The sequence below is a fragment of the Carettochelys insculpta genome, chromosome 20 (genome assembly GCF_033958435.1).
Source record: "Carettochelys insculpta isolate YL-2023 chromosome 20, ASM3395843v1, whole genome shotgun sequence".
Classification (NCBI taxonomy): Eukaryota; Metazoa; Chordata; order Testudines; family Carettochelyidae; genus Carettochelys; species Carettochelys insculpta.
In genome coordinates, this window is record NC_134156.1 from 25897088 (window position 1) to 25918835 (window position 21748).

The window sequence follows — 21748 nt, forward strand, 5'->3', positions numbered from 1 at the left end:
ATTACACAGCATAGTTGGTAGCATACAGTGTGAAACAGTTGTGCATATTTTGGATGTATCACAAAATCACCATCTGCTGCACAAGCTGCACCCCCACTCTCCCCAGGCAGGAATCCAATGCTAACCACATCTTACCCTCTGTCAGTGGCCGTTAAGAGTAGCTGAGTATGATGATTAAGCAGCTGGCCCTCTTCTGTATGAAGGTCCTGTCAGAAATGGATGAGTTCAAGAATTTAGACAGTGATATCGAAGGTTCGGCAAAGCGATGGAAAAAGTTTGTGGAGTCGGAGGCTCCAGAGAAGGAGGTGTTCCCGAAGGAGTGGAAGAATAAATCCGCTCTGCAGAAGCTGTGTATGATGAGGTGCATGAGGCCAGACAGAATGACCTACGCAGTCAGGTACTTTCTCATGATCCTGTCAGGCCCAGGGCCCTAGTGGTTGCCCTCCACTGAGTGAGTCTGGAGAGGCACTAGAAATGGGACATGCTGCAGAGAGCAGCTGTACAGTAACGGGGGCTGAGACACAGAGCTAACAGCAAGTGGCCTGTTGTGTGGTAATATGCTTCCAAAGGGCCATTTTAAAGGGGTGTTCTACAGAGGAGAAGGTAAAGTGGGGGGGCACCCAGGAGTGCAGGTCCACAAAGAGCTGGCTGAGCTGCTGAAAGAGCTGGCAGGGACCAGGGACTCAGGTTGGAATAGGACAGTACCTGTACGAAATTCAGTTTCCCCCTGGTGTTTTGTTTTTAATGCCTTCTGAAGAGCCAGCATTCCAGGGCCATGGACGGTGGGGAAGAGGGCAATTGCCCAGGATCTGGCACCAGCTCTGGTTTCTTCTGCCTCCCCAGTATGTTTCCACATCTCCTCATGGGACATGCCCAGTGAGCCCAGCTTCAGGCAGTGGTTCACACCATCACCCTCTAGTGGCCCTGGACATGTGGCACCAAGGCTATAAAAGAGCCACATACCCCAACACTGAAGGGCTGCAAAATGCTGCTTTTGGGGGGGGGGGGTGGCACTCCAGCCTGGGTGAGCTGCAGTTTCCAGGTACTCTCCTTTGAAGAACTCCAGACAAGGCACCTCATCCAGTGTTTCTGTTAGCAGCTCGTCTGTGATTCCATTGCTCAGCTTACATTTGTGTACATTACTCTGGTTTGTAGCTGCCCTCAACACCTACTGAGCCTTTGCAGAAACATTTTCAATTTTTATACAGTACTTAAAACTTATTTTCTGATCTGACGTCCAGGCAAACTATATCAACACATGGCCTCACCCCGTACATTATTTGTAGTAAATCAGCTATGTCTTGAACTGATTTAGTACCTTTTTCACAGAAACTTTGTGGAAGAGAAGATGGGAAGTAAGTTTGTAGAAGGCAGAAGTGTTGAATTTTCTAAGTCATATGAAGAGAGCAGCCCGTCCACGGCAATATTCTTTATCCTCTCTCCAGGGGTTGACCCCCTCAAGGACGTAGAGGCGCTGGGTAAGCCAATCTTTCTCCTCACTAAAAGCAGGGCCTATAGCATGGCAGTGCTGGAAGATGCTATCAGTCAAGAGCAGATGGGTAGACAGTAATCCAATGTTCAGATTTTTTTTTAAATTGTAATATATTCCTGTGGGTTTTTTCACTCAGGACAAAAGCTAGGCTTTACTATCGACAATGGCAAAATCCATAATGTGTCCCTAGGGCAAGGGCAAGAAACTGTGGCAGAAAATGCTCTGGATGTGGCTGCTATTCAAGGCCACTGGGTCATTCTTCAGGTAAGTGAAGCATCATTGCATCGTGCTGTTTGTTTTCTGTTATACCTTTGTTGCTTAGTGCAAGATTTCTCAAACCTCCCAAACTGTGACTCTCTTCTGACAACAAGGCTTTCTACAGAACCCAAGGAGTGGGGTCCGAAGCCTAAGCCCACTATGGGTGTGTGAGGAGGGGGGCAAAGGGAAAGCCTGAGCCCCACAGCCCAGGTCTATCCTTTAGCCCCAGGCAGTAACCTGAGCCTCTGCGCCCAGGCCTGAAGTCCTCCTACGGTGAGGCCCAAGCTTTGGCCCCGATGCCCAACATGTCTAAGCCAGCCGTGGCGACCCCACTCAGATGGGATCCTGACCCCAGCTTGAGAACCCCTGGCTTAGAAAATAATCTACTGGTATATGGAGCAGCTCGTTAGACAGTCCGAACTGCTCAATGCCAGTTGAAAGTGTTCTACACAGTGCATGTGGTGTTCAACACTCCTCCCACACCTCTCGAGGTGACCTAAACACACTCCTTGCACTGGTGTGTATGGAATGTCATTAGCTGTCATGTCACCCAGCTCCCTGTCTGGCCTCAATCCTGGACCACGTCACTGTTTGCTGCCTCTGATCTGTAACTGCCATGGGTCACAGAAGCTGCAACTACAGTGAAGGCGAGCAATGCGTGCAGGGCCTGGGAACGGCTAGGCATCCAGCTGACACAGCAGAACTGTGCTGGGCCAAGCATGTACTGTAGAACATTCAGGAAAGGAATCCTAATGTTTCACTGAAGAACACTGGTGACAGCACCATCACTTGGGAAGCTTTAAACCAAGTTGTGATGTCTTTCTAAGAGGTGTTCTAAATCAGTGGTTCTCAGCCTGGGGTGAGTGTGTCCCTGGGGAATGCACAAGTATTCTACTCATCTGGGCATCTGCCTTATTTTACAAGAGGCTACATAAAAAACACAAGCAAAGTCTGTACAAACTAAATGTCCTACGGACAATGGCCTGGTATATTGCTCTATGGACTGTACCCTGAAAGGTAGGTTCAATATTTATATTCAGGTTGATTTATTTTATAACTGAACAGTGGAAAGAGGAAATAAGCGATTTGTCAGTAGCAGTATGCTGTGGCTCTTGTCTTTTTTGTAAGCATGTAGGTTTTAAGTAAGGTAAGTCTCTTGGGGTATGCAAGACAAATCAGCCTGCTGAAAGGGGCCCAGCAGTCTGGAAAGGTGGAGAGCTGCTGCCCTGCATTACCCAGTGGGTGTGGCCTGTGTTCAGAGGGAGGACAGACTGGATACTGCTAATGGTCTCTCCTGGCCTTCCAGCCTACCCATGCCAATGTTAACACTCGATGCTGGGTACAAATCAGAGGAGCCTGACTCCAGAGTTCACAGGGCAGCTTCCACTGACCTGCATCACCAGAGGAGCATGGGGCCTTGCCAGTGGATCACAGGCCAATGAAACATCAACAAAAGGCAGCACATCCCACCTAGCGTGGGGAGGGACAGCTTTACAGGCTAAAATTTGGGCACACGAAGTCAGGCCAAATTGTGTCTGTTGCAGAATATCCACCTAGTTGCAAAGTGGCTGAGCACGCTGGACAAGAAGGTGGAGAGATACAGCACTGGCAGCCACACGGATTACAGGGTGTTTATGAGTGCTGAACCTGCCGCCACTCCAGAAGCTCATATTATTCCTCAAGGACTCTTGGAAAATGCCATCAAAATTACCAATGAGCCACCAACTGGCATGTATGCCAACTTGCACAAGGCCCTGGACCTCTTTACTCAGGTAGTCAGATGACAGGACTGATTTGTTTTTAAGCTGGTTGTTAGTTTTGTTGCTATTTTTACTTTTTGCTGCAGTTGCAGCTCTTGATTAGCAGTTGTAAGGCCTCTCTCTTCTTTGCCTTTTCTCCCTCCCCAGGAACGTGAATGCAGCCTGCCTAGGAAATGGGTTTATTGAGAATTTAGATTCATAGTTTTACCTTTAAATTATCTAGATGGGCGCCTCTCTTAGCTCTTACCACCACCACCCCCCAACTCATGCATCTGACAAAGCGGGTCTTTGTCCATGAAAGCTTAAGCTCCAACATATCTGTTAGTCTATAAGGTGCCACAGGACTTCTTATCATTTCTGTTAGCTCTGTTCTCTTCCATACAGTAGTTCACAATGGTGCCCTTTCTAAAGACATCTTTGCCACATTGGCATTACTTCCAGGGCTTTTTCAAAGATGATTGTATGTTTTCTGCATTCTAATAGAAAAAGTCCCCTTGTGATTTTCAGATGCTCCCATCAATGCTCCCATGAGGTGAGCTCATTGCCAGAGACAGAGCAAAGCTGTGCTCCTTACTGGCCTGCTCAGCAGCAAAAAACACAAATTAAATGTCAAACTGCCAGTGATGGGGATGCTTAGAGGTGAGGGCATGCCAAGGGTGTTTGATTAAAGAAACACTCTACTGCAGCTGTGTGCGTTGATTGGCTGCAAGTTTCTATTTATAGGCTAATGTAAATTAGACTTAGTCTGCCACAGCCAGTCATTCTCTGCCGATAAATCAAGAAAATCCCAGCATGCTCTGATATGTACCCTTTGAAAGTTCCACCACCAGTTCCACAGACCCACTCCAAAACTGGTACAGTAAACACTTGAGATATGAGCAATCCAGTTGCGTGTGTCTCAGATTAACGCGACTGACACCACTAACAGGAGCAGGAGACCCGCTCCTGTCGGGGCAGCAGCCTGACTCGTCGCCCTGACAGGTGCAGTTTCCCGGTCTCCAGAATGACGGCGAGCTGGGAACCAGGAAGCAGCTTGGCTATTGGCTCCCCTCCACTTGCAGAGCTGAGAAACCGAGCAGGGCAGTAGCCCTAGTTAGTTTCCTGGCTCCAAGGAGTGGAGGGGAGCTGGAAGCCAGGTGCCTACTGGTTCCCAACTTCCCTCCACTGGCTGGAGCCAGGAAACTGACCAAGGCTGCTGCTGCCTTGCTCACTTTCCCTGCTGTGCAAGCAGATGGGAAATGGGAGCCAGACTGCCCCCTGGTTCCAGGCTCCCTGCCACTCCGGGAGCCAGGAAACTGACCAGCTTCCCGGCTCCTGCAAGCCCAGGGGAACCAGGAACCAGGTTCCTGTCTCCCCTCAAATTGCACAAAAATTTGAGTTATGCGGGGGTTGCAGAAGCGCAACCCCCCATACCTCGAGGGTTTACTGTAGAATCTTTCCAATGTGTGAAACTTTTTAAACACTCCTACTGTATAAGTGCCTCAGACACACACTAAGTGCAGGGGAGGGCCCGTCACCACAGAGGAGGTCTCCAAAATAAATATTAATAGAGCACAGGACTTCTTGTTGAGTGTGTTTTGGGTTTTTCATGTGTTCACTTACTGGAGTGCTGCAAACCTGGATTCTAATAGTCTACTCCAGTAGTCTGAAGAAGTGGGTCTTGCTCACAAAAGCTCATAAATGTGTTTGTCTTTAAGGTGCTACAGGACTATTCTTATTTGTGAAGCTACAGACGAACAAGTCTACCCCTCTGAGATGATTTCAGTTGGTTTTACGCTGGATGATACGTAGTAACAGAGAGGTGGCTGGGCTAGTCTGTATCCTAACAAAACCAAAAAGCAGCCAGGTAGCACTTTAAAGCCAAACAAAATAATGTATTAGGTGATGAACTTTCCTGGGGCAGACCTACTTCTTCAGATCTGGAGCTCGTGCTGTACTGGATGATACAGTACAAGCTGGGTACAGGTGAGGAGAGCTGAGGAATAATTAGGTAGCTGAGAGTTGTTTAGAAGCAAACATGGAAGGGTTTATACTTACACTTTTTCGCTACATCCAAGCATTGTTGGGCCTGGTATAAAAGATGGACACAGCACTGATTAAGCATGGTGGGCACCCTGGGGTGCATAGGTATGCCAGGTGACTTCAGAGTCAATACAGAAAATCTAGCTGGAGGAAGAACCGGGATCAAAATATGCCTGCACTGCCTGCTTCTGAAACACCAGAGCTGACCCATGTGAGCAGCAGCTGCACTAGCAATTATGGCTCCTCTTAGAGCGATTGCGCGTATCCGTTCCGAGCTGGGTGAGCGCAGGTGCACGGCCAGTCGCCGGAAGCTTTTCGCCCGAGTCAGTAGCCATAGGGTCGGTGTAGTGCTCCCTGGAGTGGCGCCAATACGGTGACCAAGATATGCTCCACTCAACCCTCCCTGCTCAGTTCCTTCTCGCCGCACCGCCGGTCGGTTGGTCGTTGGAGCTCTTGCTTTCCCTGCTCAGTTCTTTAGCTAGTAGCCTATTGTAGCGTAAACGGTTCTTGAAGAAGTGTAAATATTTCTGGTACTTGAAAATTAATCTTAGTGTTTTAACTAATAGCCGAGCTGGGGCTTTTGGTGCTGGGGAATGCCTGGCTCCCCAGGCTTTAAGACTTGCTCAAAATGCGGCAAACATATCCCCAAAAATGACCCCCATTCAGCCTGTTTGACTTGCTTGGGGGAAGGACACTTGTGTGATCGCTGTCCAATTTTTGTAAGACCTTTAAGCCCAGAACTTTGAAAGATAAGGCCCAACACCTTAAAGTCTTTAATGGAGGTGGCTCTTAAGCCTCAAGAGTCTCCAGCAGGAGCGGAGGGTGGAGCCTCCTTGGTCCAAAGTGCACTAGCACCATCGACAATGGTGCCGCCTAAGGACTCCCGGCACTGAGAGCAGGTGCAGGCACCATTGCCTTCTCGACGCCATAGGAGTCAATCTCTGGTGCCGATGAAGAGGAGGAGGCACGAGAGGCATCGCTCGCCTAAGTCCAAGTGGGACAGGCTCAAGTCCGAGGTTCCGGCGCGCACTGTTGAAGGGCAGGATGCATGTCCGTTGAAGCTGGTGCGGAGCAGGAGCCCATAGGCTCTGGACTTGTTCTCAGCGCCAGGGGTGTTTCGAGTGGCACAAGGACTTCTGCAGATGACGGTGCTGGGTCCTGCTCCGTCTATGGATGACAGGCACCATAGCACTGAAACGGAGCAATGGGGCTCGTGGACGTGACACCAGCACCAACCCCTACACTCACATAGACACCAACACCACATTTGGTGCCGAGTGCCCCGGTGCCAATCTAGCAGACTATGGGCCAGTTTCAGGTGCCTTATACTCCAGCACCGTTGTTGGTGCGCATGACGTCGGCACCAACTCCAATGGCCCCACCGTGGTCATCCGCTTCTGAATTGGCATCAGAGTCAGAGTCCTTTTACTCGCGCTCAGGGCAATGAACATTTGTTTTACGCACCTCCCACCTGACTCCCTGGTAGTGGACGCCGCTAACCATAGAGAGCGCTAAGCATTCCAGGGCTCCTCCCCAAAAAATAGAGAAGTTATAAACATTTGGACCTCTAAGGGAGGAAGGCTCATTCAGTGGGAGGGTTGCAATTAAGAATTGCTACCAAGCAGGCTCTGCTTAGCAGGTATGCTTATAACACTGTCAGTGCCCTGTCTGGGCTCTCTGAGATGGTGCCACCTGAAGTCAAGCAGGACTTCACAGCCGTGGTGGAGGAGAACAAACTGATTTCAAGGGTGGCCATACAGGCAGCACTGGATGCTGCAGACGCTGCCATGAGCGTCATGGTCTCCAGAGTGACAATGCACAGGGGGCTTGGTTGCAGTTTTCCAGCCTGCTTCATGAGGTACAGCAGATGATCCAGGACCTCCCCTGTGACAGCCCTACCCTATTTTAAGATAAGACAGATAAAAGACTGCATAGTCCAAAAGACTCTCGGGTCACTCTCCGCTCCTTGGGCCTGCATACACCTGCCAACCAACGCAAGTATTTTAACCCTCATCCTTAGCAAACACAGCTTCTGCAGCTGCAAAGGGACGGCAGTAAAAGGTGGAACAGGATGGGCAGGTGCTGTTCTGGCCAACAACCTCAGGACCACCACAAGGCCCACAGGGACCCAAGCCACAGTTTTGATGGCACAGTCGGGATCGTCGAGCTGATCTCACCCACTTCAGCATCCCCACTTTTTTCATTCCACCTGTCCCCCTTTCATCTTATGTGGTGCAGAATCACTGCAGACCAGTGGGTCTGGCATATGGTAGAGAGAGGATACGCCATTCAGTTCTCTTTGTACACCCCTTAAAACCCACCTCCCTGTCCCTCTTCAGGGACCCCCCTCACGAGATCCTGTTACAGCAGGAATTGCAATCCCTCCTGGGTTCTGGGGCCGTAGAAGTTCCTCCCAGGTTCAGGGAACAAGGGTTTTATTCCTAACTCCAAAGCCAAAAGCGGGGGCTTGAGACCCATCCTGGACCTAAGAGGTCTCGACAAGTTTGTGAAAAAGATAAAATTTCATATGATATCCCTGGCTCTCATTCTCCTGATGCTGGAGCAGGGGGTTGGTTTGCAGCTCTTGACTTACCGGACGCATATTTACATCTACCCTCCCAACAGGCGGTTTCTCAGGTTCACGGCAGATGGGAACCATTATCAGTTCACAGTCCTGCCTTTCGGTCTGTTTGTGGCCCCAAGGGTCTTCACCAAATGCATGGCGGTAGTAGCAGCGCACCTACCCAAGCAAGGGGAGCAGCTGTTCCCATACCTGGATGACTGGCTAGTCAAGGGTCATCCCAAGGAGCAGGTGGTTCAGCGTGTACAGGTGATCCGTCAAACCTTTGTAAGCCTCAGTCTGTTGATCAACAAAGCAAAGTCAGTGTTGGTCCCACCTCAGTCAGTAGAGTTTGTAGGGGCACGACTGGACAGCAGGTGTGCCAGGGTGTTCCTGACAGACAACAGCTTCAGGTCCATGGGGCCATCAGCAGAGACATCCTGGCAGTTCCCACCACAGCGGCCAGGCGCTGCCTGTGTTTGCTGGGTCACATGGCAGTGCGCACCTTCATGGTGCAGCACGCCGGCTTAAGGATGCCCCTGTACAGCTGTGGCTGCCATTGGTGTATCGCCCTGGGAGAGACAGTTTAGACTTGGTGGTTATGGTGCCAACATGGACTTTATTGACCCTGCACTGGTGGTTGAACAAGGGGGTTGTCCTCACAGGAGTCCCCTTTGCCCCTCAGCAGCCCTCACTTTCCCTAGTGATGGATGCTTTGGACCAGGGATGGGGCGCGCACCTGGGGCCACAATGAACCCAGGCTCTCTGGAGTGTGTTGGAGCTTCGGCTCCACATAAATGTGAGGGAGGTCGGGGCCATTTGACTAGCATGTGTGACTTTCAAGGCCAATCTGGCAGGACAACACGGCACCAATGTACGGTATAAACAAAGGGGGGTGCACACTCCTCTCCCCTGTGTCACGAGGCCATGATGCTCTGGGCCTTCTGCACACAGCACATCAGGCTGCAGGCCGTTCACCTGCCAGGTGTGCACAATTCACTGGCCGACCAACTCAGCAGGTCCTTTATGGATCACGAGTGTCTCTCCATGCAGAGGTGGTTCATTCTATTTTCTGGAGGTGGGGGTATCCCCAGGTGGACCTGTTCACCTCCCACCTCAATGCGAAATGCAGGACGTTTTGGTCCTACCGCAACCAGAGCCCAGGGTCCTGGGCAGACACCTTTAGTGTCCCCTAGTCAGGCAGGCTGATGTGTGCATTCCCTCCGATCCCGCTAGTTCACAGGAGCCTCAAGAGTCACTAGACGGGGCAGTGATAATCTTGGTGGCACTGGCATGGGCCCATCAGCACCGGTACTCAGCCCTCCTGCACCTGCCGATCCACAAAGTCATGACGTTGCCGATCTGGCCAGACCTGCTGATGCAGCAAGAGGGGGGGACTGCAAGATCCCAATCGCCAGTCGCTGCACCTCACCGCATGGCTGCTCCGTGGCTAAGGGACCGGGAGCTGGCCCGTTCAGACCCCATAAAGGGAGTATAGTTAAATAGCAGAAAGCCCTCCACCAGAGTGCCATATTTGGCTAATTGGAAAAGGTTTTCAGTGGGGGTGCCTCACAGAGGGCTGTCTCCCTCACAAGCCCCCCATCCCATTGATTTTTTAGATTACCTGTGGGGCCTGGTACAGGAGGGCTTGTCCCTCTCCTCGGTTAGAGTGCACTTAGCTGTTGCCTCGGCCTTTCACCCGGGACCTGGAACGTCTTCTGTGTTCTCAGACCCCGTCGTCAAAAGGTTTCTGAACGGTTTAGAATCAAGCCCCAGGTTCAGGCAGCACTGCCCCCGTGGGATCTCAATTTGGTTTTAGCCAAGCTTATGGGGGCCCCCTTTGAATCTCTGGCTACCTGCTCCCTGGTTTTTCTGAGTTACAAAACAGCAGTTTTGGTGGCGATCACCTCAGCCAGGTGGGTATCTGAGTTGAGGGCACCGTCAGGGGTCCCCTTGTACACAGTGTTTCACAAGGATAAGGTTAAGCTGAGACCTCACTCCACATTTTTCCCTAAAGGTGGTCTCCTTGTTTCATGTTAACCAAGACATTTCCCCACCAGTATTTTACCCTAAGCCCCATGCCTCCCCGAGGGAGCAATGTTTGTATACTTTGGACGTTAGAAGGGCGCTGGCCTTCTATATGGGTAGAACTAGGCCCTTTAGAAGAACACAGCAACTCTTCATGGCAGTTGCTGATAGGATGAAGGGCCCTCCGGTCTCTTCCCAGCAGATTTTCTCCTGGATAGTGGCGTGCATCGCAGAGTGTTACAAGCTCGCATAGGGGTTCCTCACTCCACTAGAGAACAGGTGTTGTCTGTGGCATATGTGCCTATCCAAGACATCCACAGGGCAGCCCTGTCCTCAATTCATATGTTTCCCGCACATTACACTTTGGTGCAGCACACCTGGGCAGACGCTGCAGTGGGCAGGGCTGTCTTGCTGTCCGTTCGGGGCTCCGACCCCACCTCCTAGGCATTGGCTTGTAATCACCCAACTTGGAATGCACATGAGCAATCACTCGAAGAAAAGACAGTTACCGTTTGTGTAACTGGGGCTCTTTGAGATGTGTTGCTCACGTTCATTCCAAAACCCTCCCCGCCTTCCCCGCTGTCGGAGTCACCGGTGAGAAGGAACTGGGGGGCGGGGGGGTGTCAGGCAGTGAATATATTGGTCACCATATTGGAGCCACTCCGGGGGCACCATGCTGACCCTAGAGCTACTGGCTAGGACAAAAAGCTTCCGCAACACATCTTGAAAAACACCAGTTACAGAACAGGGCACTGTCTTTTGTTAATACCGGAGGGTATTTTTAACAACTCCATGAGTTTAAAATGAGCACAATTAGAATTAGGTCATTGCTCATCAGATTATAAACAGAGCCCAACAAGGCTCGTGGCCCAAGGCAGGAGGTTTCCTCTCACACGCTAACGTGTTAGGAGTCAATTCTGTGCGAGCAGCACTGCATGGTTCTGAGACTCCCTGCTTAAGCTGAGACACCAAGGCGAGCAATTTGCTGTAGGGACGGTTCAGCCCCATCTCGCTGGTTGGTTGTCAGCAGCTGTTGTAATATTCAGAGGTCCACTGGTGACATCTCTTCTGCATATTCTTTTCATCTGTATTCTGCTTTAGGATACTTTGGAGATGTGCACCAAAGAAATTGAATTCAAATGCATTTTGTTTGCTCTCTGCTACTTTCACGCTGTGGTAGCTGAAAGGCGTAAATTTGGTGCACAGGGCTGGAACAGGTCATATCCTTTCAACAATGGAGACCTGACTATATCCATCAACGTGCTGTATAATTACCTGGAGGCTAATGTCAAGGTTAGAACATGCTTGTTTGAAATCTGCTGATCAGAATGACTGTCCCCATGATACGAACAGCAGTACTATGGGGGACATGCAGAGTGGTACTGCTGTTAGACCATCCCTTCAGCCCCTGCCCTCCACAGCCTCCTGCCTGAGCGCAGAGAGCATTGTGAAAACAGGGCTTCAGCAGCCTTTGCCTTGAAGCAGGGTCCGCTGGGGCACCAGCGGTGGGGGGAAGGACTCCTCTGCCATCGCCAAACAGCTGCTGGCTGTACGTCCCTGGGCTGAGGCATAGGAAAACCAGGAGAACCTTTAAAGCCAAACTGCATCTCACCCTCAGTGAGCAGCGCATGGCAGCCTTTGTCTGAAAACACAAAAATCCAACTCAGCCCAAAGCCTGTGCTGGGCTAGCAACAAGCCATGTGAACGTCCAGCCAGGCCAACGGCCGGTGTAAGACGGACAGTTAGCAAAGCAGCTGAGGCACCAGCAGGGTGTGCTCCAATTGTCCAGCCCCTGTCCAGGCTGTTCTTGCCCCTGGTGCTGAGCTGCTCATGTGGGACTGATGCTCAGGCTCACTCCTCGCATAGCAAGGGCCGAGATGTGCTAAATTAGCATGTGGCGCTGCAGTGTGGGACTTTACAGACCATGCATTCTGTAGCAATCACTTTACACTGAGTCAGCGTCTCTTTTAGGTTCCATGGGATGATCTGCGCTATCTCTTTGGTGAAATCATGTATGGGGGACACATCACAGACGACTGGGACCGCAGGTTGTGCAGAACTTACCTGGGTGAATATGTCCGGGTGGAGATGCTGGAGGGAGAAATGCCCTTGGCTCCAGGGTTTTTAGTACCCCCCAGCTTGGATTACAAGGTGAGGAAAGATCTTTGCTTCCATGAGGGGAGAGTGCCACAAGTCAGTGCAGCTCTCCCAGGGCTGTGGCTCTTTGGGGATGAAGTGTGATAAGAGCACCACCAAGAACTGGAGAGAACCCAGGGAAGACAACAGTACAGACGTGCTGAGGAGACTCAGTGGAACCCTGGTAAAAAAGGGAAGGGTGATTCCCAGTGGGAGGGTGGCAGGAGAAGATAATGCAGCTCAGCAATAAACCGTGATCAAGCTGAGGGCAGGCATGAGTAAAACCCTCTTAGGAAGAAGGGTGGAAAGGAGGCACCTCCCTGTGAGTGTGAGATGGTGTAGCTAGTTTCTAGGCTGCAGCACTGAAGAAACTAGACGGTGCTTGGTCCTGCTGTGAGGGAAAGGAACTGGCTTCGATGACCTCACGAGGGCCCTTCCAGTCTAGTGTTCCATGATGCTGTGCATCCTGTGCATGATGGAGAACTCGATGAGCCCAAAGACCTTGCCTGGGAATCTGGGGCTAGTCACTCAGTGTTCATCTACTCTGTTTCAGGGTTATCATGAATACATTGATGAGAACCTGCCCCCCGAGAGCCCATACCTCTACGGGCTCCACCCCAATGCCGAAATTGGCTTTCTCACGGTCACATCTGAAAAGCTTTTCCGTACAGTTCTGGAAATGCAGCCCAAGGAGTCTGATGCTGGAGGAGGGACAGGTGTGTCCCGAGAAGAAAAGGTAGGAAATGGTTCCATCCTTGGGCACTAACCAGGAGTTAATCTGCTAAGGCCATCGGTTTGTTGTGGAGGAAACAAACACACAAATAAGAGGAGGGTCTGTACTGTAATAGCCTCATCTCCCACCAGTGAAAGACACCCAGCAACTGAGTACATTTGTGCCTCATTGGTCTCAATCTCTCCTTCCCAGCACTCTCGGGGACTAGCACAGTAATGGAACAGGGGCATTCCTGCTCAGGGCTCTAGCAGGCTGCAGCCTGTGTGTGATTCAGCAGGGCAGGAGAGAAGGAAATGTATCTTCTGTTCCTCCAGAAGCACTGGCTGGCAGCCACTTGCTATTGGCAGAGGTTCTGCATGCATTAGCCCTAGGGCACCTGGGAACTGCTCACCCCATTACAAGGACCAAAAAGTGAGTAGGACCAAAGAGCTCCCAAGGCACATTATCCATCCTTTGCTGTGGAGCTGGCATGGTACTAGCAGGAAGGGGCTCTACAGGGATCAGTTCTGGGACTGGTTCTGTTCAGTGTCTTCATCCATCAGTTTAATAATGGCCCAGGGAGCCCACATAAAGCTGGCAGAGGATACCAAGCTGGGAGGAGTTGCAGGTGCTTTGGGGGACAGAATTACAATTCAAAATGAATTGAACAAACTGGAGAAATGGTCCGAAGTGAAAAGGGTGAAATTCAATAAGGATGAGTGCAAAGCATTCCACCTCGGAGGAGCAAGCAGTTTGCTCATATACAGAATGGGAAATGACTGCCTAGGAAGGAATATGGGTGTCATAGTGGATCACAAGCTAACTATGACCTAATGCTCTTGTTTTTAAAAAAAAAAAAAAAAAAAAAAAAAAAGAAAAAGGCAAATGGCATTCTGGGATGTGTTAGCAGGAGTACAAGCAGAACACCAGCTGGGAATTTTTCTGCTCTACTCTACACTGATTAGGTCTCAACTGGCATCTAGTTCTGGGTGTCACATTTCAGGAACACTCTGGACCAAGGCAAGAGAAGAGCAACAAAACCGGTTCAAGGTCTAGGAAACGTCACCTATGCAAAAAGATGCCTTGCATGAAGGAGAGGGATACAAATTGTTCTATTTACCTCTGATAGGACAAGAGGCAAAGGACTTAAATTGCAGCAAGGACAGGTTGGGCTGGGCATTACGAAAAGCTTTCTGTCGCTGATTCAGCACTGGAATAAAGAGGCTGCAGCACCTCCATCACAGGAGCTTTTTCAGAGTCTGTTATACAAACACCCAGCGGGATGGGCAAGCTAATCTTTAGTCCTGCCTGGAGTGCTAGGGGTGGGAAAGGACAGCATCTTGAGGGCGCATCCAAGCCTACAAGTCTAGGAGTCTAATACTGTGCCTACAAAGTAATATTAGCAAGTTAACGTTACATGACACTGAGGTAGGGTGTGAGGCGATAGGGATGGGCTGATTATGAGCAGGTGATATTTGTCACCATAAAAATGAACCACAAACTGCTGCTAATCTGCCCCAAACCTCTGCCTTTACATCTGCATTTCACATCTGTTGTGGCGGTACGGGACATTCACAACCATGCAAAGCAGCTGGGCAGTGTGGGCTGTGTGCTCACCAGGCTTTGCAGCCAGTTCCCTGACTGAACCAAAAGGTGGAGTTTGCTGGCTCTGGCATGCCACTCAGCCACAGTGTCACGAGAGCCCCACCAGCTGCGTGACATGTGGCACAGGTGCCACTGCAAGCTGGTTCTTGGAGCCCTCCTGTGCAGGAGCAATGCTGGTCTTGTGCCATTTGTGGGTGCTGTGAAGCTCTACAGACCAAGCTCAATTTGATTCTAAGCTATTAAACTTTAGTGGGAAATGCTTTCAGGAGCCTGAAAACATTCAATCAATGTAAGAACTATGTCTAAAAAATGCCATGTCAAAGCCTCGTTCCCTCTGATGTGTTACAGGTCAAGCAAGTCCTAGATGAAATAATTGAAAAGCTGCCTGAGCCATTTAATATGCTGGAGATCGTGGCCAAAGCAGCAGAGAAGACGCCATATGTGGTGGTGGCCTTTCAGGAATGTGAAAGAATGAACATCTTAACCAATGAAATTAGACGTTCTCTGAAAGAGCTAAATTTGGGGCTGAAGGTGCGTGACCCAGTTACAGTTATATACCCCGGCAATGTTAGTTACTGGTGCTGAGCAGCACATAGGGTCGGTTCTGTAATTACAGCAGCTTTTACATAACATGGTCAGTGGAACTAAATACCCCATTCATGTTTGAAACCCTGATAATGTAATGAGTTTCTCTGCCTACAACATACCTTCTGTCACCAGGGTACACGCTGCTGCTCTCCTTCATTTTGAAGCCTGCATGGTGGTTGCAGCCTAAGGGCTGGGTAAGTGTGAGCACAAGCACACAGGTACAAACACACAACAGCAAGGGAGATTAAGCTGCACTGCAGGACACAGATTTGGAGGGGAGGGGAGGGAAACAAGTTGCTTCTGTCACCAGAACCTGTTGTAGGTGTGGCTTTTCAAGGCAGACCCCCCCAGGTCTCAAAGGCGTCATCCCAGCTGACTAAAACACTGGCTTGGTTTGAAAAGGCTGCTCTGTGTCACTGCAGCTGCTTATTGGAACAGAAATGTGAACTGACCTGGACTGCTGTAAAGGTGTGAGGATGGGGCCTTCTCCTTTGGCTGAAGGTAGACCTGGAGACGATGGAAGAGGGCCTATTTTTCAGAGGGAGCATTGCCTTGTTTTATCCATAACCCAAGCTGCAAGATTCACAGTCCAGAAGCAGTCCCGGAGCCTAGTGTTTGCTGTGCAGAGTACCAGCTTGCCTCGAGCTTTGCTTTCAAAGGGGCTTCTAACACAATCACCCAGGCTTTGTTTAACTAAACAATGTTTTTCCTTTCAAAGGGGGAGCTGACAATCACAACAGACATGGAGGAATTGTCTAATGCTCTCTTCTATGACAATGTGCCTGAATCCTGGACACACCGGGCCTACCCCTCATTACTTGGCCTGGGAGCCTGGTATGCTGACCTGCTGCTTCGAGTCCGGGTGAGTCCACTCACCTGCTGCCTCTCTTCATGGTACTGTGTGGCTGGCTCTTTGAGGGCCCAAGAGCTCCTCCACCAGTTGCTTGTGACACAAACATTGCTGTCCAGCCAGGGCTGTGCATGTACCGGTACTCTGAGTTGCTTGCAAGGCTCTTTATTTAAGTATTACACTGTGCAGCAGTGCTCAACACTTTGCAAAAGGCCAGGAAACCTAGCTTGCTTTTCAGAAGCTGGGTTGCTGTGATCATTGTGGCCTGCAAGCAGCGTGCTGAAGTGCTTGGGACCACAACAGCAGTCAATGCTGAGCCTGAGGCGCGATGGAGCTGGAGAGCCCATTTTGCCCCCGTGTGCACCTCGAATTCCAGGCTTTCAAAGCAGAGAAGGTGGAGTGTGGCACTTCTCCCTCAATCCACAGTCGGCATTACAAACCAGCAGGTTTTGTTCTCCTAGGGCACTAGCAATTGCCTGCAGGAAAAGGCAAACACCCTAATTCTACATCTAATTGCCATCACAAATTGGCTCCAAGTCCAGTATTAGATATCAGTCACTTACTAGAGCTGCATAAGTCATCATCAATAACTGTGGCCTCAGCACCTGTTGGTGTCTTGAGGTCTCTCACTCTACTTCCTTCCATCTTTCCCTCTCGAGTGTGGAGTGCCTTAGTTTCTGTAGACTAGCTCTGCACCAATCTACCCATTCTCTGTGGGGTCCGCCTAAGTGCAAACCCTAAAAGGTAGCTTGTGGAAACTGCACTTTGCACCAACAAAGCAAGGTACTTCACAGAACCAGCATGACCCTTGCTAGTGCAAAGCACAGCCTGTTACACCTGCCCTTGATGTCTGAAGGCGTGCTGCAGCAGCTGATGCAAAGTCTCATGCAGGCAAAGCCTTAATTTTGCAAAGATGCTGAGCTTGGTGCCCCTCTCCCTGCTGCCCCCCTGCAGCAGCTCTGCTGAGAGAGAATTTTTTTTTGGCAACTGACTACAGGTGTTTCTCTTTCTGCCACATGCAGCTACTTTCACAGCTTGACTCTCCTACTACCTCAGTTCACAAAGGGCTGTGGGTTTAAATCAAAGAGGGGATGTAAAGACAATTCTCCAGAAATGGATTTAAAGAGCAATACAGACACGAGTCTCATACACCACCAATCCAGGAGATGCAGAGAAGCCAGGAGCACAGGTTCTGGCCTCAAGTCCTCCTGAGATACCTGATGTTTCTATCCTCCTCTCCCCTGCTGCCCACTGCTGAGAGGGGACAGAGGGCTATGGCACACAAGCCCTCAATGCCAGCCCTATTGCTGACTCAGGGGCTAACATACCAAGTGTACTTTTGTTTGGAAAAATCAGAGCAGCACATGTGCCATTTCAGTTACACAGCAGTCACTCCCAGAGAGAGGGACTGATATACTGAAGGACTCAGCAATGCTTTGGTTACCTTGTGAGTGGGATTTAGTGCTCAAAAGTCTCAACCTGTCTACCTGAGTCCACCCCACCACCAAATGCAACTAACACAACCTACCTGTGTGCAAAGGGGCAGGGGCAGTTGGATGCAAAGCACAGATAAACTGGGCACTGGGCCCCACAGCCTGCCTACTTGACTTTCTGCTGCTGCTTTATCTTTATCTTTCAGGAACTGGAGGCCTGGACAACTGACTTTGCACTACCTACAACAGTGTGGCTGGCAGGCTTCTTTAATCCCCAGTCTTTCCTCACAGCTATCATGCAGTCTATGGCCAGAAAGAATGAATGGCCACTTGACAAGATGTGTCTTTCAGTGGAGGTGACCAAGAAAAACCGGGAGGATATGACTGCTCCACCCCGAGAAGGCTCCTATGTGCATGGACTGTTCATGGAAGGTATAAGACACTTCTCTTTAACATGGTCAGAGCAAGGCTCACTCCAAACAGCCAGTGAAGCACACACTGCTAGGAGGCACACACTATGCAGTGTGGAGTTGTGCAGTTTTTGCAGAAGCATTTGCTTCTCCAAACCATTTTTGAACACTGAATGTAACCTCCAGCACCCTGCTATCATGTCTGGCTTTATGGTCTTGTCCTACAATAAGTGATCTCTCTCCTGAAGGGGCCTGGTTGAGGCAGAAGTTTTGAGCAGGGTTTACATTGTGCATCTTCCTCCCCCCGTCCTAGCTTCTGCTGTCTAATCTCCAATCCCTGATCTGTCCCACTGCTTTTCTGCTGCAACGTCATCGTGGTAGGGTTCCACACCACCTGCAGTCTGTACTCAGTGCTTCCACTTTACCTGACAATGTGCTAGCTCAGTGGTGGAAAATGACATGATTTTTCCTGCAAGCTAATGCCCAGTGTGTCCCTGCTAAACTTTAAGTAGCCTACAGTCAGACATGGTTACCTGCTTAGTGCATGCGTGCTCATTACTGTAGTAAGTAGCAATTAGTCTCTTCCCCAAGCAGTAGTCAAGGAATAACTGATGTCATGGTTGTCAGCACAGCAGGAGTGGAATATGAAACACAGCCAGCTCTCATTTATTTTGCAACAAACTAAATAAAGCAGGCAGACTCCATCTGAGTAACAGCTCTTTATTGTGTATCAGCATCCAACAGGGCAGCAGAGGGCAGCATTCATCTAATGGATAAAAAGTGACTGTTCATATTTATTTCGGAAATTGATAGCAACGGATGAGCCTGAGAGCAGAGAAGGCTGATGCTACTTGGGTCTCATTCATTAGGATTCATCTTTAAATAACATAGCTCTGATTGGACACCTAGGAAGTCTGGTGCAAATGGAATTTTCCCTCGGCTTTTTTTGAGGGTTCAGTTAGCCTGGACCTGACAGCTAATCAACAGCAGCAGGAGGAGATGATAGGATCACTGTAATGTCAAGCTTAGGTCCATGCCCAATACACTAGATAGTTTCCATAGCTACCATTCTGCTCCCAGCTGTACACCCCACTGCCATGGATGCTGGTGGGAGGGGAGTAAGGGCAGAACTGACCACTGTGGTTAGCAAGTCTGTCCTTTGGAACAGTATGTGTCACTTTGAAATGCCAAGTGTGTGCCAAGGGGGGCTAAGCCCAGGCTACTTCAGTGTCCTTTGGTCCTTCAGCTGACCCTTAACCATGTTGCTTGGACAGCTCTGCCACCATTCCCCCCCTCCCCACATACACACAGGAAATTAGAACACCTTCTGCCTGAAGCAGCCCCACAGCAGCCGACGTACTGACAGGGTTTTAACCTTGCAGGTGCTCGGTGGGACATTCCTACTGGTGTCATCGCAGATGCGCGGCTGAAGGAGTTAACACCCTCAATGCCAGTGATCTTCATCAGAGCCATCCCCGTGGACCGTATGGACACCAAGAACGTCTATGAGTGCCCGGTCTACAAGACTCGCATGCGAGGCCCCACCTACATATGGACCTTCAATCTGAAGACAAAAGAGAAGCCAGCTAAGTGGATTCTTGCTGCTGTTGCTTTGCTCTTACAAGTTTAAAGTTTTACTGTCTAAGCAAACCACTTGCCCTTCCCACAAGCCACAGCAGTGCCCAGCTCAACAGCAATCCCAATAACCAAACTCCACGCAGCTTTTCCTCTGTGTTCCCCCAGTATTTTCGTAAGTGACAATAAAAGGAAATATAACATGACTGTGCTAGTGCTTGAGGGGGGCGGGGGTGGTAAAACAATTAGCCAACTGCAGACTGATGTCACAGTGCATGTTAGAATGATGCTGCAGTGGGCTGCTCCATGGGACAGGTTACAGTAAAGCATTGCTGAATGCCCATTTAGCTTCTGTATGTAGCCATCTGGATTCCTCACGGGTCAGTGCCTGTTCAGTGCTGTTTTGCGTGAGCACTCACAGGTGGGCAGGGTGCCGCTGTATCCCATGCTATAGTTAGGCCATTCCCCAAAGACCTTAAAAAGTAAAGCATGCAGGGGAGGGAGAAGAGGGTTCAGAGAAAGGAAGAGTGCCCCGGTGCCTTAGCTACCACCCGACACAGCCCCATTGTTATCCTGCACTTCCCAGCAGGTGACACACATCAACCATGAAGCAGTTACGATTAAGCCTTCCAGCACCTTCCCCAGAGGACTGTGTAAAGAACACTCTGGTCATGCTCTGCTCGTCACCCATGTTGCTAACGAGGTGGGAAGTCAGTCAGGAAGCACACGTCTTCTTGTGTCAAAGCTGTGACACCTGGTGGTGTCAGACACAAGGCTCCACACTACAGCCAGTGGTGATTTTAGACAAGATTCATGAGAAGCAACAGGGGAAAAGGGCGAGAACTGGTGTTCTCCTAGGCACTAGGAGCACAAAGGGAGTTACTCTCAGGCCTGTAGCTGGACAGGTCTCTCACGATTGTTACTGGCTGCAGGGTCTATGAAAGCTACCACTCCTCTCACCCCCAAGGTAAGCCACCATAGCAGAAGGGGCAAGCTTCCACAGTGGAGCTTTTTGGAACACAAAGGAACAAAGTTCTCCTTCATGCCTTTGCCTCCTGATCTACTGCAACTGTTCCCAGCGTGGCCAGGCATCCAGGGAATCGAAAGTTTCTGGAAACTTTTCACCAAGTCTGGGGGATTATCAAGAGTGAGCGCACTGCCCGAGAAGAAAAGGTAACAAATTGCAGCCAACATCTCTGTGATAAAGGCATTTTTTAGAGGATACCTCATCCTTACAAAGCAAAAAACCAGGGGTTAGGCTCACTTCTCCCCCTCTTTAATCCCAGCTCAGGCAGGAGAGCACAGAGCAGCTGACACCTCCTCACTCTGTCACCAATTGGCTGCCCAAGGTAAAATCTAGGCCAGATGTCTCTGAGTTGAATTCCCATTGCAAGAGAGGCATTTCAGAAACAAAACACTTATGAATTCAGAGATTCCCTCCTCCCCCTTTCCCCAAAGGATCCTTTGTTACCGTCAGACTACACTCTCCCAGAAGTCTACTGCAGGCCCTCAGGAAGAGCTTCCCACTGTAGTAAAAAGCGTTCGCATACAAAGAAGCAGTGGTCTCATTCTTCCCCTTTATAAAAGGACAGGGCTGCACAAATAAGTGTAATCAACTCGCTATCATTTCCTGCCACTTTAGTTCTTTCTGGAGCAAAACAACTTCACACTCACCTAGAAGAGGATCCTTTTTCCTTTCAAAAGAAGTTCTTAATCAGAGGTGTTACCAGCTTCACCCACAGCTTTACATAACGGCTCGGCTGCTCAAATGTAGATGCTGACACAACGCCTGACCTGAGATACAGTTGTTCCTGCTCCTACAAGGCAAAATCCCTGAAGTCAGCTTCATCTTGGCTCCTTCGCATCATCCACCAACCGAGCCAGCTTTGGGTGCATTTACAGTCAGAGCTTTTCTCTGGCCAGAGGGGCATGTCACCATTCTCACAGGGCTGAGGACACCTCAGGATCTAAGATGCGATCCAGCCTGTGATGTGCAATATAGACAAGTAACCCACTTAATGAGTGGTGAGCATGACACCTGGGCCTGAACCACGCCTGCTGCAGCAACATTCCCAAAAGTCACAACCACATATTAGTCTGGAGAAACGTCATCAGAACCAGAACCTTCCGGCTCAAAGGGCCAAGAGTGGGTGGTTTTGTGGCATCAGGCCCTACAGCTCTTCCATATTACTTAACTAACCTACAGTTATAGGAAGAATGGAACAGGTCAAACCCCCAGCAGTAACTGCCTGAAGAGGAAATCTGACTTTAATCTCAAGAGACTGATCTGCAGAACTCATCCAGCTCCAGTGTTGTGTT

At 50.0% G+C, this 21748-nt stretch overlaps 2 protein-coding genes across 11 annotated transcripts in view; one reads left to right on the top strand and one right to left on the bottom strand.

Annotated features, from left to right (window-relative positions):
* Window positions 1-21062, top strand: part of DNAH17 (dynein axonemal heavy chain 17) — a 101039-nt gene extending 79977 nt beyond the window's left edge. For all 3 annotated transcript variants that reach the window (XM_075014432.1, XM_075014430.1, XM_075014431.1), the window contains 11 exons: window positions 204-397; window positions 1330-1478; window positions 1629-1756; window positions 3295-3522; window positions 11222-11413; window positions 12092-12271; window positions 12810-12992; window positions 14922-15104; window positions 15880-16023; window positions 17651-17876; window positions 19237-21062. In XM_075014432.1, the coding sequence (XP_074870533.1) occupies window positions 204-397; window positions 1330-1478; window positions 1629-1756; window positions 3295-3522; window positions 11222-11413; window positions 12092-12271; window positions 12810-12992; window positions 14922-15104; window positions 15880-16023; window positions 17651-17876; window positions 19237-19484 (2055 nt within the window). In that variant the 3' untranslated portion in view covers window positions 19485-21062. The remainder of the gene's footprint in view (window positions 1-203; window positions 398-1329; window positions 1479-1628; window positions 1757-3294; window positions 3523-11221; window positions 11414-12091; window positions 12272-12809; window positions 12993-14921; window positions 15105-15879; window positions 16024-17650; window positions 17877-19236) is intronic.
* The window catches only part of PGS1 (phosphatidylglycerophosphate synthase 1), a 133284-nt gene that overhangs the window by 71104 nt on the left and 40432 nt on the right, over window positions 1-21748 (bottom strand). For 7 of the 8 annotated variants that reach the window (XM_075014439.1, XM_075014438.1, XM_075014437.1 and 4 more), the window contains 2 exons: window positions 21104-21246; window positions 19283-19418 (listed from right to left, as the gene is read on the bottom strand). The exons of the other annotated variant lie outside the window; for it this stretch is intronic. In XM_075014439.1, the coding sequence (XP_074870540.1) occupies window positions 21127-21246 (120 nt within the window). In that variant the 3' untranslated portion in view covers window positions 19283-19418; window positions 21104-21126. Of the gene's footprint in view, window positions 1-19282; window positions 19419-21103; window positions 21247-21748 lie in introns of those variants that run through there. 8 annotated transcript variants of the gene reach the window in all.